Source organism: Macaca thibetana, chromosome 4 (assembly GCF_024542745.1).
Source record: "Macaca thibetana thibetana isolate TM-01 chromosome 4, ASM2454274v1, whole genome shotgun sequence".
Classification (NCBI taxonomy): domain Eukaryota; kingdom Metazoa; phylum Chordata; class Mammalia; order Primates; family Cercopithecidae; genus Macaca; species Macaca thibetana.
This window is the reverse complement of record NC_065581.1, coordinates 104,227,031-104,245,751: the sequence shown is the minus strand read 5'-3', so window position 1 is coordinate 104,245,751 and position 18,721 is coordinate 104,227,031. Positions and strand designations below refer to the sequence as shown.

The following is an 18,721-nucleotide window of genomic DNA, read 5'->3' as shown; positions in this document are numbered from 1 at the left end:
CTCGTGATCTGCTTGCCTCGGCCTCTCAAAGTGCTGGGATTATAGGCGTGAGCCACCGCGCCCTGCCCCTCCCTCTTCTTATGTTGGTCACGATCCACCAGAATCAGTTATCATCTGCTAACCTACAATTTGAAACACTGCACTGGGGTAAAGGGTGTCAGTTATCTCCACCCCTTCCTTTCTGGTGTGTGTATATGTTTTCCTTTCTTTTTAAACAAATAATGCCAGATAGCAGAACAGAAGAAACATAAAGGGCTTAAATTCCCAGCCTTTAGGACAAACAGACTCTAAGATGTACCTTCCATGCGTGACTTACCCTGAGGCACCGTGGGAAAGTCCTTCTCAGTGTACGGGTTGAGAGTATCATTACAACTCCCTTAATAAAAGTCCCCTACAGGCCGGGCGCGGTGGCTCAAGCCTGTAATCCCAGCACTTTGGGAGGCCGAGACGGGCGGATCACGAGGTCAGGAGATCGAGACCATCCTGGCTAACGCAGTGAAACTCCGTCTCTACTAAAAAATACAAAAAAATAGCCGGGCGAGGTGGCGGGCGCCTGTAGTCCCAGCTACTCGGGAGGCTGAGGCAGGAGAATGGCGTAAACCCAGGAGGCGGAGCTTGCAGTGAGCTGAGATCCGGCCACTACACTCCATCCCGGGCGACAGCGCGAGACTCCCTCTCAAAAAAAAAAAAAAAAAAGTCCCCTACAGAACTACCTCTGCCATGGCTTGGGAATAGCATTATGTAATTTGTAATAATAAATTTTTATTTATTTATTTTTGAGACAGAGTCTCACTCTGTTGCCCAGGCTGGAGTGCTGTGGCACCATCTTGGCTCACTGCAACCTCGGCTCACTGCAACCTCCACCTCCCAGGTTCAAGCAGTTCTCCTGCCTCAGCCTCCCAAGTAGCTAGGATTACAGGCATGTAATAGTCATAATCTGACTCATATTAGAGAAATGTTAATTCTTCTCTTGTGCCTCCATGAGGACAACCGTGCAAAAGAAAAACTACTCCTTTAGTGACCTTATAAAGGGACTCGTAAGTACGTTAGTTATCACAGAGCTGGCCAATACTGCCACCACACCCAACTAATTTTGTATTTTTAGTTGAGATGAGGTTTCACCATGTTGGCCAGGCTAGTTTCAAACTCCTGACCTCAAGTGATCCAACCACCTCGGCCTCCCAAAGTGCTGGGATTACAGGCATGAGCTACCGCGCCTGGCCATAAATATTAAGCACTTACTGTGATTCAGACAGACTCAGTGCTGTATGTGCACTGTCTCGTTAAATCTTCACAACCACCCTGTGGGACAGGTACCATGATTTACCCTGAGTTATACACAGGAAGGTGAGGCTTATAAGGTTACAAACAAGGATGCTTGCTGATTGAGCTGAGTTCTTAGCCGTACCTTCATACCTCTCTGCCACTGCTCTTATCAGAACAGCTTCCTTTTCCTTTTTTTTCTCTTTTTTTTCTCTTTCTGAGACAGGGTCTTGCTCTGTTGCTCAGGCTGTAGTGCAGTGGCGTGATCTCAGCTCACGAAGCCTCAACCTCCCAGGCTGAAGCAATCCTGCTACCTTAGCCTCCCGAGTAGCTGAGACTACAGGCACACACCACCACTCCCAGCTTATTTTTGTAGAAATGGGGTTTCACTATGTTGCCCAGGCTGGTCTTGAACTCCTGGGCTTGAGATCCCCTGCCTCAGCCTCCCAGACTACTGGGATTACAGGTGTGAGCCACCGCACCTGGCCTCACTTTTCTTTTTTTTTTTTTTTTTTTTTTTGAGACGGAGTCTCGCTCTGTCGCCCAGGCTGGAGTGCAGTGGCGCGATCTCGGCTCACTGCAAGCTCCGCCTCCCGGGTTCACGCCATTCTCCTGCCTCAGCCTCCCGAGTAGCTGGGACTACAGGCGCCCACAACCGCGCCCGGCTAATTTTTTGTATTTTTAGTAGAGACGGGGTTTCACCGTGGTCTCGATCTCCTGACCTTGTGATCCGCCCACCTCGGCCTCCCAAAGTGCTGGGATTACAGGCGTGAGCCACCGCGCCCGGCCTTGGCCTCACTTTTCTTAAGCATGTATTTGAGAATGGTGGAACACTTTGCCCTGCTTTATCCACATGTGTGGTTGACATAAATTCATTGACCTCTTTTGTACCCTGGGCACTTTGCCAGGCACTGGGGATAGACTCAGGAACAACATGGTCCCATCCCACAACCATCATGCAGTTTGATGGGGATGGGGACAGCTCGGCAAGGAGACCCCAGAGGGAGTGGGGCAGGTGGCAGGCCTCCCCTGACAGGCTGCCTCCACTCTGGTATGTCCTTGATCCTCTGCTCCTGGGGAGTGCTGCAGAGGGGAGGGGTGGGGAGTGGGGCCCACGAGGGCCCATTGCCACTGACCATTTGCTCATATATATATATGAGTGTGTGTGTGTGTGTGTATATATATACATATATATACACACACGCAAACCCCGAAGGCAGTATTGGCCAGCTCTGTGATAACTAACGTACTTACGAGTCCCTTTATAAGGTCACTAAAGGAGTAGTTTTTCTTTTGCACGGTTGTCCTCATGGAGGCACAAGAGAAGAATTAACATTTCTCTAATATGAGTCAGATTATTCTATTATCCAAAAGAGAGAGTCTAGGAAGTAATTCATTAATTATTATTGAGATGGGGTCTCACTCTGTCACCCACGCTGGGGTGCAGTGGCAAGATCTTAGCTCACTACAGCCTCCATCTCCCAGGCTCAGGTTATCCTCCTACTTCAGCCCCCCGAGTAACTGGGACTACAGGTGCACACTACCGCGCCTGGCTAATTTTCTTGTATTTTTTTAGTAGAGACAGTGTTTCACCATGTTGCCCAGGCTGGCAGAACTTCTGCGCTCAGGAGATCCACCCATCTGGGCCTCCCAAAGCGCTGGGATTACAGGCGTGAGCCACCACGCCCAGCCGTTCATTAATTAAATGAAAAAGAACACATGGAAGGTTCAGAAGGATGAAAAGTTTTCTGTTTATTTGGAGTCCTGGTTTCGATTCCCCCTGTATCTACCTATTCTCAGCCTCATATTGCTCACTTGCTGTATGAAGCCTCACTTCTTGAGGTTGTCTCTTTTCCCTACATTGGTTGAGGCTGCAGAGAAAAACACCTCATGCCCTGTTTTATGCTGGCATTAGTGACCTGAAAACTTTCTAATAACCCTTATCTGCCCAGATGAGATAAGCTGAGAGCAAACACTGACTGCCAGGCCCTGGCTATTCAGAGAGGATGGACAGCAGCCACAGCACCCAGGAACTTGTTAGAGATGCAGGCCCAGGGTTCACACTCTGCATTCCAGCAAGACCCCAGGTGATTCAGTGTGTACACTAGAGCTTAAGCGCTGGGCTAGGCCGGTCCCAGCCACCTGTACTCTTCCCAAGCGTGGAGAGAAGCACCCCAGGATGCCGTGTGTTCTTGTCCATTCCCAGTTGCCCGAGGCACATGCCTGTCAGGGGGAGCAAAAGCTCCCTGCTCCCCCAACACCCACCAGTGCTCACTGACTAGCTCATCTGCTTTCCTAAAACTCAAATATACATTTCCATAAGTGTCTGGGCCAAATTCAACATTTGTCAAAAACAGGCTTATTAGGTTATGGCTGAAATACAATGAATGATACATATTTAAGGTATACAATTTGATACGTTTTGACACGTGTCTACCAGTGAACCCATAGCCACAGTCATGATGATAAACATCCGTCAACCCACTGACGTTCTCTGTGTCATTCTCCGTGTCCCATCGAATTTTCCCTGCCATCCCTAGGCAATGACTGTCTGCCTTCTGTCATTATAGGCAAGCTTGTGTTTTCTAGAATTGTATATACACAAATTGAATCATACACTATGGCCTCTTTTTTTGTGATTTATTTTGAGATTTATCATGAGTACTTTGTGTACTGTATCAATAATTAATATCTTATTGCTGAGTAATATTCCATTGTATGAATATAACACAGTTTATATACTTGTTGATTTTTCAGAAACGGGGGGTTGTTGTTTCTACTGTCTCACAGTTGCATAGGCCAGAGAGTTCTGGGCCGGCCTTTTCTGGTCTAAGATGTGATTTCAGGCAATGGTGGAGTTGGCATCAGACAGCTGCTCTCCACAGCGCAGTTCTCATGTGCCCCTACCATGCATCTCAGAGGAGCCTTCCTGAGAAGGCATGCCTGCTCTCCCAAAGGCTGCAGGCTGAAAGGACACACTGCTGCCTTTGGGAGCTACCATAGGTAGGAATCTCTGTCCCTTCCTGAGAGCAGACCAAGGCATGGGTCCATGAGGTGACCTGTCTGTGGCCAGGAGCTGCACAAGCCCGTCGCCTTCCTGTGCTCTCCCTCCTGTTTCTTGCAGAGTTCTTACCCGGTATTGCCAACGTCAGTGTCAGCCCTCTGATGGGCAGGAAGTCCAGTGCTGGTGTCCTGCAAGAGCATAAAGCCTCCCTGGGCCCAGCCAGTCTTTTCTCGGGGAGTAGGGAGAGCAGCGGGTTTGGGGTGGTGGAGATGCAGGTTTGTATCAGTGCATCCTTGGATGACGGAGTGATTCAGGGTGAGGAATCAGTTTCTCACATGCTCCCAAGGTTGACCTTGGCCCATCCGTGTGCCACGCAGACGCTTGTTTAGTGTCATAAACCACAGCACCCTCCTAACACTCTGGGAAATGATTTTTGTTTTGCAGGCTCTCCTAGCAGGCATGCGGAACCGTGAGAACAGCTCGCCCTGCCAAGGCAATGGCGAGCAGGCCAGCAGGGGCAGGAGCCTGGGCTCTGTGTGGCCAGGAGAGGAGGAGCCCTGCAACGATGCCACTACCCCTTCCTACAAGAAGCCTCTGTATGGCATCTCGCACAAGATCATGGAGAAGAAGAATCCTCCCTCGGGGGACCTGCTAAACGTGTACGAGCTCTTCGAGAAGGCAAACGCCAGCAACAGCCCCTCGTCGCTGCGGCTCCTGAATGAGCCACAGAAGCGGGACTCTGGCAGCACTGGGGCAGGCACTGACAGTGACCCCAACATCTACTTCCTGATCCAGAAAATGTTCTACATGCTCAACACCCTCACGTCCAACATGTCCCAGCTGCACAGCAAGGTGGACCTGCTCTCCCTGGAGGTGAGTCGCATCAAGAAGCAGGTGAGCCCCACTGAGATGGTGGCCAAATTCCAGCCGCCCCCTGAGTATCAGCTCACAGCTGCGGAGCTCAAGCAGATCGTGGACCAGAGCCTGTCCGGGGGGGACCTGGCCTGCCGCCTGCTGGTGCAGCTCTTCCCCGAGCTCTTCAGCGACGTGGACTTCTCCCGAGGCTGCAGTGCCTGTGGCTTTGCGGCCAAGCGCAAGCTGGAGTCGCTGCACCTGCAGCTCATCCGCAACTACGTGGAGGTCTACTACCCCTCGGTGAAGGACACGGCCGTGTGGCAGGCCGAGTGCCTGCCCCAGCTGAACGACTTCTTCAGCCGCTTCTGGGCCCAGCGGGAAATGGAGGACAGCCAGCCCAGTGGCCAGGTCGCCAGCTTCTTTGAGGCAGAGCAGGTGGACCCCGGCCACTTCCTGGACAACAAAGACCAGGAGGAGGCCCTGTCTCTGGACCGGAGCAGCACCATCGCCTCAGACCACGTGGTGGACACGCAGGACCTCACTGAGTTTCTGGATGAAGCCTCCTCACCAGGCGAGTTTGCCGTCTTCCTCCTCCACCGGCTCTTCCCCGAGCTTTTCGACCACCGCAAGCTAGGTGAACAGTACAGCTGCTATGGGGATGGTGGAAAGCAGGAGCTGGACCCCCAGCGGCTCCAGATCATCCGCAACTACACGGAGATCTACTTCCCCGACATGCAGGAGGAGGAGGCCTGGCTGCAGCAGTGCGCCCAGCGCATCAACGACGAGCTCGAGGGCCTAGGGCTGGACGCGGGCAGTGAAGGTGACGCCCCGCGCGATGACTGCTACGACTCCTCCAGTCTGCCCGACGACATCTCAGTGGTCAAGGTGGAGGACAGCTTCGAGGGTGAGCGGCCGGGGCGCCGCTCCAAGAAGATCTGGCTGGTGCCCATCGACTTCGACAAGTTAGAGATCCCCCAGCCTGACTTCGAGGTGCCCGGTGCCGACTGCCTGCTCAGCAAGGAGCAGCTGCGCAGCATCTACGAGAGCAGCCTGTCCATCGGCAACTTCGCCTCGCGCCTGCTGGTGCACCTGTTCCCCGAGCTCTTCACGCACGAGAACCTGCGCAAGCAGTACAACTGCAGCGGCTCCCTGGGCAAGAAGCAGCTGGACCCGTCCCGCATCAAGCTCATCCGCCACTACGTGCAGCTGCTCTACCCGCGCGCCAAAAACGACCGCGTCTGGACCCTGGAGTTCGTGGGCAAACTGGATGAGCGCTGCCGGCGCCGGGACACGGAGCAGAGGCGCTCCTACCAGCAGCAGCGCAAGGTCCACGTGCCAGGCCCCGAGTGCAGAGACCTGACCAGCTATGCAATCAACCCGGAGAGGTTCCGGGAGGAGTTTGAGGGACCCCCCCTACCCCCCGAGAGGAGCAGCAAGGACTTTTGCAAGATCCCCTTGGACGAACTGGTGGTCCCCTCGCCTGACTTCCCGGTGCCTTCTCCCTACCTGCTGTCTGACAAGGAGGTGCGTGAGATCGTGCAGCAGAGCCTCTCCGTGGGCAACTTTGCTGCCCGGCTCCTCGTCCGCCTGTTTCCCGAACTCTTCACCGCCGAGAACCTCCGGCTGCAGTACAACCATTCCGGGGCTTGCAACAAGAAGCAGCTGGACCCCACGCGACTGCGGCTCATCCGCCACTACGTGGAAGCCGTCTACCCGGTGGAGAAGATGGAGGAGGTGTGGCACTACGAATGTATCCCCAGCATCGATGAGAGGTGCCGCCGCCCCAACAGGAAAAAATGCGACATCCTCAAGAAAGCGAAGAAAGTGGAGAAGTGAAGGCCTGTGGCCTGCCCAGAGATTCGGGGTCACCAGAGGCTGAGCGATGGGCACCCTTGGGACTGAGCAATACTTGGGAGCACGCCTATGGCATCCACAGACAGGCACCTTATGTCCGTGGGGAGTGGCTTACTACATTTGCACACGTAAACACCCGCCCAGCCGCAAGAAAGAAGCCTTGAGTTTGGTCTCTTGTACTTACAACTTCTGTCCTGTGTGCCCCGGTGGGGCAGCCTGAGTGGGGAGAGCAAGCTGTGAGGGCAGGGACCAGAGGGTAGGGGCCCTCTCTCCCTGGTTGTGCCCTCCCCAGCCCCTTACAGCTTAAAATGCAAACCCAGCAACTCTCTTGCCCCTCTTCCCATATTTTACATCTTCCATTTTTACCCATTTTTTTAATTAAAAAGAAACCCTTAAAAAAATAATTGGGCTCTTTGGGGGCCATTTTACTTAGAAAAAAACCTCTTTAAAAGTGCCATGTTCGTGCACAGCGGCTAATCATAGCTTCAGGTGGCATGGATACTGATTTTACTGACCTTGTCTTTTACATCTGATTTTGGAAGAGTCAAGATGCCCCTTGGATGGCAGTAGAGGGGCTGGAATAGTACGAAGTCCTTTACGACCATGTGCAAGTTTTCCCTTCTGCTCTGGTGCCTGGGAAGGCTTCCGTTCAGCTTGGCCTGTGCTTCAGGCGTGTTGGTAGAATGTTGTGTCACTCTGTAGGCGAGAACACTGGATGATGATGATATGAATGTAGACAGCCGTGGAAACACGTTTGCAGTGTCTCCATCTGAGCCGTGTCCTTCCACTGCCCCCATTCCCTCTCCATACGTGGTTGCTGGTTGGAGGGAGTAGACGTGTTTCCTTGGAAAACAGTGCAGGGGCTTTTGGCTTCTTGTTAGATTTAAGGGTGGGCCTCTTTGAGCTCACCATGAACTGTTTACTTTTCTGTGTGTGTGTTTGTACAAAATCCAGGTACCAGGAGCTCTGTGGTGACTTCCCCAGACCTCAGCGTTAGCTCCTCCAGGCAGCACTACATCCTCGCTCCTCAGGGCAGGCCCAGCTCTGGGCCCCTCTTGGGGATACCAGGCATTGGAAGGACACAGGCCGTCTCAGAGGGGGCACACATGTCCCTTCCCAGGGTCCACTCACAACTTTCCTCTTGGACTCTCTAGAAGGTCCTGCTGTCCTATACCTGGCTACCCCCTGCCTTGGGGGGCACATGTCTTCGTTCCCTCCTGACTGGGAATGTCAGGCTCCTGCAGGCCAGCTGCATGCTCTCCAGGAGCACCAACTGGGAAGTTCCCCGACAGGTAAAATCCTTTAAAATGATCCTTTTACCTACCTAACTCTGGGGGCCAAATGCCTAAGAGGGAAAGGAAACAGTTAAATGCAAACAATACGTCATACCAGAGTCCTGGAAAATTAATTAAATCACACAGGGTAGTCGTAGAACCCCTGTGGGATGGCTTAATATTTTGCTACTTTAAAATGCAGAGATAGCTGATAAGGACTTCAGTTCCACTGGCTGTATGACATAATCTTGCCTGTGACCAGGAGCATTTTTTAAAATACAGAATTTTAAGCAATGTTAAGTTGCTGATCTAACTAGTAAATGTGCTCCTAAGTGTCATTTACAGATTATTTCTGTTGCGACTGCAAACAGATTTAGAAAGGCACAGGGACTGAATGACTCTGTCACACACAGCTACTCATGCACACACGCACTGCTTACTAAAAGCTGAAGTGAGATGAAGGGGGCCTACACGAATAACAAGTTCAACTTCTTTGTGCCTGGAAAGGAGGGACTGGAGCAGCCAGGAGACTCACTTTCCCCCCTCGCTTGGGCCCTTCTCTATGCCTTAGTCTCTGCAGCACGTGCACACAGCATGCACACACACGCACCCTGCCCAAAGACAGCTGTGGCCCTCTCCCGCCGTCTCCCCCACCCGCCGCTGGTTGTTGGGCGCTGGAGTGGGGAGGTCCCATGGAATTTGTTCTGGTTTCTAGGATGTAAACAAGAGGACTCCAAGCCATGAATTGCCCTGCTTTCTAGAGGGTGGAATGTTGACCCTGCAACTTTAGAAGCACAATCATTTATTATTAATTTTTTTGAAACTCCCATCTACCCGTGTTAGAGAAATCAATAGGTTCTAGGAATTAAATATGTCTCTTTGTAACCCAGAGCATGTTCAATTTTTAGAAACCATATTTCAGTGATTTTCTTAATCTATTTCATGTGTAGGGCATCTTCCCCCAGAATCTTACAGTCCCTTTCTGTGAAGAGAAGTGGACACACCTGGGAACCCTCCCCATCTCTCTGGATGTGGCCAGGAAACGCCCGCAGGTCCTTGCCCTGTCTGTATGGTGTCCTCACTTCTCCATCCATACAGATGACTCCAGTGGGCATTTTTTTATTTTAAATTTTTTACATGAAGCAATAGAAGTACAAAATACTTATTTTTTCAAAATTTAATGTGTTCCATGAAACCTGTTGGCAATCCTTTTCCTTCCCCCACCCGCCCCTTCTAAATTCTTTGGTTTTTAGTTGTTTGTATTTTGGATTTTTTTTTTTTTTTCTTGGCCTTGTATCCCAAGGACTAAAAAATTAGCACAGACACGTTTTGATGTTGAATGAACTAGTAAGTCACAGTAGGTGGTAGTCTTCCTCAGTTTCTCTAAGTTTTTAAAGAATGTATGAAGATAGTCATGAATGTATTGAGTGTTCGCATCCTGCTTCAGTTCACCTTGGCTGTGTCTACATGACAACAAATGTTCGACAGGGAATAAAGTCGTGTCTGATGTCATTTGCGCTAGCATGCCCCTCCCCTTTCAGTGTTGGCTCCAAACCTTCCTTTCCTTTTATGTTTGTGGGGAGGGGGAACCACATCAGCAGCAATCATCAACCAACCAGCCGATGGGATCTACTTAGTGGTGAATGGATAGGCTATTTAGTTGGTAAAAGTCACTGGTCTGACCACACCACAGCATGACCACTGGGTTCATTTAGAGATGGCCTCCATTTCCAACGTTCCCCCCAAATGTTTGCTTCTTGCCCAGTCGAGAAGGGATCTCAAGACTCCCCAGTGGAGGTCGTGAGCCCGCACCCTGCCTGGCTGTGTAGATAGACTGTACAGATATATGAAGTGGGGGTGGGGGCCGAGGGGCTGTTACTGCTGTTTGGAAATGCTTGCCTCTCGTAGATCCAGCCTTAATGTTTTTCTGACATCCTAGTAATAGCAGACCCTGCACAAAGTGGATATCAGAGTTAATACTGTGAGGAGCAAAATAATGAGAATAGTTTTACCAAAGATAATGAAATCTTGCATCATGTCTGCATTTTACCATAGATTGGAGTGCATCCTTAGGAAACTGAATGTAACAAAAACCCAGGACATTTTTGGAAATTGTATGCTCTCTAGCAACTTTGTGTGAATTTTTATACAAACACTGTTTTATGAGTTATATAAAATGTTATAAAAATAGAAAAACATGGTCTCGTAACATGTTATTTTCTTAGAGCACTGGTCTCTCTGACATGTCTTGGTCTATTTGTCTTTCTGCGTGGCCTCCTCACCCGCCTTCCGGGGAGAACGTGAATGTTCCTGGGGATTTCAGCTTCTGGGGCTTCCATACGCTAGGTGTCAGTGGTACAGCTCACAGGATTTCAGTTTGGCCACAGCTGAATGAATAAGAAATTGCCAGATAAATCCTCCAAACCATTCCTCTACAAACCACTTCCTGGCCATGCACTGGGAGGCTCATTTGACCTTTTTTAACCTTTCCTGGTCAGGTGCCAGGCCAGTCCTGCAAAGCCAACAGAGTTTCATTTTCATTTAACCCCCCCTTCCTTTTTTTTTTTTTTTTTTTAACTTTGGATCCAATGGGTTTTAGTTCCCCCCCACCCCAGCCCTGCTAGAGTGTAGTGGTATAGTCGTGGCTCACTGCAGCCTTGACTTCCTGGGCTCAAGTGATTTTCCTGCCGTAGCCTCCTAAGTAGCTGAGACTACAGGCCCACACTACCATGCCTGGCTGGTTTTATTATGGTAGAGATGTGACGTCACCATGTTACCCAGACTGGTTTCAAACCACTGGCCTCAAGTAATCCTCCCACCTCAGCCCCCAAAAGTATTGAGATTACAGGTGTGAGTCACTGTGCCTGGCCTCATGTATTATTTGTAAAAAATGATGTATGTTTTCCCTTACCTTCTCTTCTCTTTGGCTAATTATAAATCATTATTTTTTTTTTTTTTTTTTTTTTTTTTTTTGAGACGGAGTCTCGCTCTGCCGCCCAGGCTGGAGTGCAGTGGCCTGGATCTCAGCTCACTGCAAGCTCCGCCTCCCGGGTTCACGCCATTCTCCTGCCTCAGCCTCCCGAGTAGCTGGGACTACAGGCGCCCGCCACCTCGCCCGGCTAAAATCATTAATATTTTATAGTAATAATTAGACCAGGCGCGTTGGCTAATACCTGTAATCCTAACACTTTGGGAGGCCAAGGCAGGTGGATCACCTGAGGTCAGGAGTTTGAGACCAGCCAGGCCAACATGGTGAAACGCTGTCTCTACTAAAACTATAAAAATTAGCCACATGTGGTGGCGCATGTCTGTGATCTCAGCTACTCAGGAGGCTGAGGTGGGAGAATCGCTTGGATGCGGGAGGTGAAGTTGCAGTGAGCTGAGATCATGCCACTGCACTCCAGCCTGGGCAACAGAAACTTGTCTCAAGGAAAAAAAAAAAAAAAATTTATATATATATATATACACACACACATATATATATACACACACACACACACACACACATATATATACACACACACACACACACACACACATATATATATATATACTGTCTCAAGATGTCAGAGAAACCTCTTTGGCCCAGGGATCACAAGATATAAAGTAGTTTGTGGCTCATGATTGAAACACTACAGTGAGTGTTTGCTTATTTGATAACCCTGAAATCTATACAACCAGCACATCTGTGCTGTAAGCCTTCTCAGCAGGTGTGCCTTGGTTGGGGGCTGGGCCTGAACCTCCAAATGCTAAATCCACTAGCTAGTTTAAACAAGAAGTGAGGAAAAGCTAAATTATTTGAGACTCCTCTGACTGTATCTTTGTTTTCTTCCAAAAAGAGCGTTCACGGGGTTTCAGTCAGTGAGCGCACTTGTAAGATCTAGTTCTCAGAAATAAGAACTCGACACCAGATTATCATGACCACTGGAATGGTGAAATGCAGTGGATTCTAAGGAGCCTTCAGATAAATCTGGAATATCTGGGCCGGCGCGGTGGCTCATGCCTGTAATCCCAGCACTTTGGGAGGCTGAGGCGGGCGGATCACTTGAGGTCAGGGGTTTGAGACCATCCTGGCCAGCATGGTGAAACTCCATCTCTACTAAAAATACCAAAATTGGCTGAGTGTGGTGGCGGGCGCCTGTGGTCCCAGCTACTCAGGAGGCTGAGGCAGGAGAACTGCTTGCACCCGGGAGGTGGAGGTTGCAGTGAGCCAAGATCACACCACTGCACTCCAGCCTGGGCGACAGTGAGACTCCATCTCAAAGAAAAAAAAAAATTGGAATATCTGGCCAGTGGTGGAGAAAGGAAAGAACAGGCATTGCTTCTGACTGGAATGGCACCAACATTCACTGAGTATATTTTATGTGCCAGACACTGCTGAGAACGGAACGTGGGCAACGTGTTACTCTTTCAAAAGCCTTGTGAGGTAAGTACCGTAATTAGGCCTTGTTAACGGGTGAGAAAGCTAGGGACACAAATGGTGTCTACATTATCTCATTTGCTTCTCATAAAAACTCATTGCTGTGGTCACTGTTATTAACTCAGTTTTGTGGTAAGGAGAGAAGTTGATTTCTTGCTCAAGTTCACACAACTGGAAAATGGCGGTGGCGGGATTTGAGCCCAAGTTGGCCTCTTATTTCCATCATACCCAAGTCACAATGCACAAGACTCAGATCCTAAAACAATTGCAAGTCAGCCGTGGTGTCTATCACTCCCATCCTCTAAGCCCCAGTTTGTCTGATCTTAGATACAGGAGGGCTGGTTTTAGAATTAAGCTCCAATGACAGAGCCTTGGGAGCTAATGAATGTAAATAATAGAAATAGGGTGGGCGCGGCGGTTCACGCCTGTCATCCCAGCACTTTAGGAGGCCTAGGTGGGTGGATCACCTGAGGTCGGGAGTCAGAGTGGAGACCAGCTTGGCCAACATGGTGAAACCCCACCACTACTAAAAATACAAAAATTAGCTGGGCGTGGTGGCGCGTGCCTGTAGTCCTAGCTACTCAGGAGGCTGAGGCAGGAGAATCACTTGAACCCGGGAGGCAGAGGTTGCAGTGAGCCGAAATGGCGCCACTGCACTCCAGCCTGGGCGACCGAGTAAGACCTTGTCTCAAAAACTGAAACAAAATAACACAAAAAAATTATCTGGGTATGGTGGCGTGCACCTGTCATCCCAGCTACTGAGGAGGCTGAGTCAGGAGAATTGCTTGAACCCAGGAGACGGAGGTTGCAGTGAGCTGAGATCATGCCACTGCACTCCAGCCTGGGTGACAGAGCGAGACTCTGTCTCTAAATAAAATAAAATAATAGAATTAAGCTAATTCTAAATAATTACAGCAATTGTAAACTTTTTTTAATTTTTATTTTAAAGAATGTGAAAGTAACTGCTGTGGATCTGGTTCCCTAGGAGCAGAGGCTGAGACTGAGATTCTTAGGCAGGCCATTAGTTGAGGACGTGCTCTCAGGAGACTCAGGAAAGGAAGAGAACCGGGGAAGGCGAGAACCAAGATTGTGGTCTCTGATGCAGTCTAGCCACATTCTCCTCCGCAAGGAAGCCCTGCAACATGAATTGTATGGCAGAATTAGTTCTGGTTGAGGCAAAGGGGCTGGTGGGTCATTGTTCAAGGTCTTCGCTGGGAAAAGGGTAGTGTCCCTGTCCCTTTGCCTGGGACAAGGCTCCAGAGGCACCGCGGTGATGGTTAGCAGCCAGCCCTCAGCAGCCAGGGTGTAGGTGCTCTGGTAAAGGTTTTTAGGTGGGATTCTGTCTGCATCCACTACTGCAGTGGGTCTCAGAGTTTACCTGCATCAGAATCACCAAGGAACAAGTTAAAACAGATTGCCACGAACCACCCGCAGAGATTCTGATACAGTAGGTCTGGGGTGAGGCCCAAGAATTTGCATTTCTAACAAGTTCTCAGGTGATGCTGGTGATGCTGGTCTTGGAACCACAGGGGAGGACCAAGACACTATATGTATCTTCCCAAAATGTGCTGTGTGTGGTAGAGAAACTGAAAGGTTAGCATTTTCCTAGGTATTAGATAGATCTGAGCTGAAATATGTGGTTTCCTGTTGTATTCAAATAAAGCTGACTGCTGCTTTAACTAAATCTTTAGTTTAGGAAACTAAATCTTAGCTTTCAGGCCGGTGGGAAGAGGCTGATTTACTAATGCTTCAGCATCAGGGCTTATGGGCACTGGCCACATACAGCACTTGACAGAACGTTTCTTCACAGGGAAGACTGTCTATTGATTTTAAGGATTAAGAATTCATCTGTGGCCGGGCGCGGTGGCGCAAGCCTGTAATCCCAGCACTTTGGGAGGCCGAGACGGGCGGATCACGAGGTCAGGAGATCGAGACCATCCTGGTTAACACGGTGAAACCCCGTCTCTACTAAAAATACAAAAAACTAGCCGGGCGAGGTGGCGGGCGCCTGTGGTCCCAGCTACTCGGGAGGCTGAGGCAGGAGAATGGCGTAAACCCGGGAGGCGGAGCTTGCAGTGAGCTGAGATCCGGCCACTGCACTCCAGCCTGGGCAACAGAGTGAGACTCCGTCTCAAAAAAAAAAAAGAATTCATTTGTTGGCCGGGCGCGGTGGCTCACGCCTGTAATCCTAGCACTTTGGGAGGCCGAGACGGGCAGATCACAAGGTCAGGAGATCGAGACCATCCTGGCTAACACGGCGAAACCCCGTCTCTACTAAAAACACAAAAAATTAGCCGGGAGAGGTGGCGGCGCCTGTGGTCCCAGCTACTCGGGAGGCTGAGGCAGGAGAATGGCGTAAACCCGGGAGGCGGAGCTTGCAGTGAGCTGAGATCGCGCCACTGCACTCCAGCCTGGGCGACAGAGCGAGACTCCGTCTCAAAAAAAAAAAAAAAAAAAAAAGAATTCATTTGTTCTTCTAAACAGTCGTATTCCTGATGGTGAACCGTGTCCGTAATAGAGGTTGAGAGCATGTAATGCTACAGCCTGTCCTTCCAGGAGCTCCTACAGTGTGACTCCTGTGGATTCAGAAGTGACCATAGGTCATGAAATCAGAGTTCTGTTTCTAATAATAGCTCCCATTTTTGAGCATCTGTATTGGGTCAGGGATGTGCTGGGAACTTGATATATGTCATTTCATTTAATCCTTACAGAAATCCATTTTACAGATGGGGAAATGGATGCTTCCAGAGTTAAGTATTTTGGCCAAGGTCAAATAGCTGGCAGAGCTGGGGCTTCTAACGGAGGCCAGGCTGACTCCAAAGTCTGTGCTCTTCATTCCTGTGCTGCCACTTATGTAGCTGTGCCAAGTAAATCCATTTCTCTGTGTCTCTGCCTAGTGGTTCCTGTGATTTAACTTGGGGTTTTGCTGACTGTCCACTATTTCTGGGCTTCTGGATCGCCCTAGTGAGAGAGTATAACCCAGGAAACTGGCCGGGTGCAGGGGCTCACGCCTGTAATCCCAGCACTTTGGGAGGCTGAGGCAGGTGGATTACCTGAGGTCAGGAGTTCTAGACCAGCCTGGCCAACATAGTGAAACCTCATCTCTACTAAAAATACAAAAAACTAGCTGGGCATGGTGGCAGGTGCTTGTAATCCCAGCTACTTGGGAGGCTGAGGCAGGAGAATCGCTTGAACCTGGGAGGTGGAGGTTGCAGTGAGCCGAGATTGTGCCATTGCACTCCAGCCTGGGCAACAAGATCAAAACTCTGTGTTAAAAAACAAAAAGTAAAAAACAATCCCCCCAAAACCAGAAAATCTTTCAATGCCACAGAAAATAGACTAAGGAATGCAGTAAGAACATCTCTGCCTCTAAGGCAGTTGATTCATTCATCAAATACATTTGGAGGACCAGCTATCTGCTGGGCAGTGATCCATAATTCTAACAAGTCCCAGCCTCGTGAGTTGATAGTTAAGAAGTTGGCTGGGCCTGGTAGCTCATGCCTGTAATCCCAGCACTTTGGGAGGCCAAGGCGGGTGGATCACCTGAGGTCAGGAGTTCGAGACCAGCCTGGCTACTTGGGAGGCAGAGGCAGGAGAATTGTTTGAACCTGGGAGGTGGAGGTAAGAGTGAGGCGAGACCAAGCCATTGCACTCAAGCCTGGGGGACAAGAGCGAGACTTCTCTCAATAAATAAATAAATACATAAATAAATAAAGCCCATTTGTGCTTGAAGAGAAGGTTCTGGTAGTAAACAGCACAAAACCTGACATCTGTTACCTGAAGCCAATTTTCAAGATGTGCAAAGATAGAACCAGACTGGGAAGCTTGGCTCCTCCTCACAGTGCAGACAGCTGAGGCCATGCAGATGGAATCGGGCTGGGCTCTGGCCTGAGGCACACCTGCAAGGACTGCAGTGTTTCCGGACTCCTGTTTCTCCAGAGACTGATATATAGTTGCTAAGTGTGCTGTGAGTACTGACAGTGGAATTCAAGAGCCCTGGTGTTTCTGGTGTAGCTTGTGCTCTTTCTGACACAGGGTATTCGACATGCCTCTCCTCCTTGGTTTTGACAAGCTGAAATCTTAACCGAGGCACAGTTCCATGCATAAAGGGGCATATCCTTCAGCATAGGTAAGGAAGGCCGTGGTGATGGGTACCTTCTCGTCAGGTAGTTAATACTGATTGCATTGCTTACATCCAAAGAGTTAGCCACTATCATTTTGGCCTCACCTTTCATTTGTCTGTCTTAGAATCAAGAATTAAAGGATTTAAGCAAAATAATGGTTACAAAAACAAAAAAGCAAAAAAACAAAACAAAAAAAATTAAGGGATTTCTCCTACAATCCTAACAAAAATTCTCCATGCATTCTATGAAGAAGCGTCTAATAGTGACTCCTCTGAATGAGACTCCAGAAGCGAGTCCTTACTTGACCTCTAAACAGAAATTCTCCATTTTAGACACCTGTGGTCTGGCCTTTCTGTGGTCTTTAGGATTTCACTTGTCTGCCTTAGGGAAGGTCTCACCAACTTTAAGAATAAAGTCCCATTGGCCAGGCGTGGTGGCTCATGACTATAATCCTAGCACTTTGGGAGGCCGAAGTGGGTAGATCACCTGAGGTCAGGAGTTCCAAACCAGGCTGGCCAACATGGCGAAACCCCATCTCTACTAAAAATACAAAAAAAATTAGCCAGGCGTGGTGGCAGACATCTGTAATTGCAGCTACTCGGGGGGCTGAGGCAGGAGAATCGCTTGAACCCAGGAGGCAGAGGGTGCAGCAAGCCGAGATTGTACCATTGCATTCCAGCCGGGGCAACAGAGCAAGACTCAACCTCAAAAAAAAAAAAAAAAAAAAAAAGAAAAGTTTATCGGGATCCATGCCTTCAGGACCATCCTACTTTTGATATTATATTTACCCAATCTGTTAGCAATAATGTTGAACAAAAAACTTTACAAAAAACAAACAAACAAAGAAAAAAACGGCCAGCACAGCGTGTCTTTGAGAGGAATAGTAAATTTGGAAAGCCACATTCAGTTTCAGTGCCCTTCCAGAAATTTCAAGCTATAGATTGGGAGGTAGCAGCTACCAAAAGGCAGAAGCAGCGGGCTGTGAGGCTTGTGTGTATAAGAAAGATGTTATGCTGGGCTTGGTGGCTCACGCCTGCAATCCCAGCACTTTGGGAGGCTGAGGTGGGCGGATCATGAGGTCAGGAGTTCGAGATCAGCCTGACCAACATGGTTAAACCCCATCTCTACTTAAAATAAAAAAAAAATAGCTGGGCATGGTGGTGGGCACCAGTAATCCCAGCTACTCGGGAGGCTGAGGCAGGAGAATCCTTTGAACCTGGGAGGCGGAGGTTGCAGTGAGCCGAGATCGCACCACTGCACTCCAGCCTGGTGACAGAGCAAGAGTCCGTCTCAAAAAAATAAATAAATAAATAAGCTGGTTAACAGTTCCAGACACATGAGCCCAAACATCCCACTGCTTTGGGCTACAGAAGTTTCTCTTCACTGCCAGTTAAGGATTCTCAGGAATTCCTGGGGGACAAATAAGAGCCCAGATACAGGGTCTTTTTTTCTTTTTTTTGAGATGGAGTCTTGCTCTTGTCACCCAGGCTGGAGTGCAGGGGCGCGATGTCTGCTCACTGCAACCTCTGCCTCCTAGGTTCGAGCGATTCTCTCCTGCCTTAGCCTCCTGAGTAGTTGGGATTACACGTGCCTGCCACCATGCCCAGCTAATTTTTGTATTTTTAGTAGAGATGGGGTTTCACCGTGTTGGCCAGGCTGGTCTCAAATTCCTGACCTCAAGCCTCAGCTTCCCAAAGTGTTGGGATTACAGGTGTGAGCCACTGTGCCTGGGCCAGCCAGTCTTTTTGATGTGACATAATCTAACAAGTCTCTTATTGGAGGTAACCTCTCCAAGTGCCAGCAAACAGCTCCTGGGAATCTATAGCCTGGCCTATTCATCATAGGTCCTTTCTTAGATGATGTACATTATGTGTGTGTCTACCCCACCACACCACTCTGGTAAGCCTTCATCCATTTTACGACACTT

General features: G+C 49.4%; 1 protein-coding gene across 1 annotated transcript in view; it reads left to right on the top strand.

The window, feature by feature from the left end:
• BEND3 (BEN domain containing 3) overlaps positions 1 to 10,446 on the top strand; it is a 31,144-nt gene extending 20,698 nt beyond the window's left edge. Inside the window, exon 3 of the mRNA XM_050786707.1 lies at positions 4,712 to 10,446. Within this exon, the coding sequence (XP_050642664.1) occupies positions 4,712 to 6,958 (2,247 nt within the window). The 3' untranslated portion in view covers positions 6,959 to 10,446. The remainder of the gene's footprint in view (positions 1 to 4,711) is intronic.
• The last annotated feature ends 8,275 nt before the right edge of the window (positions 10,447 to 18,721 follow it).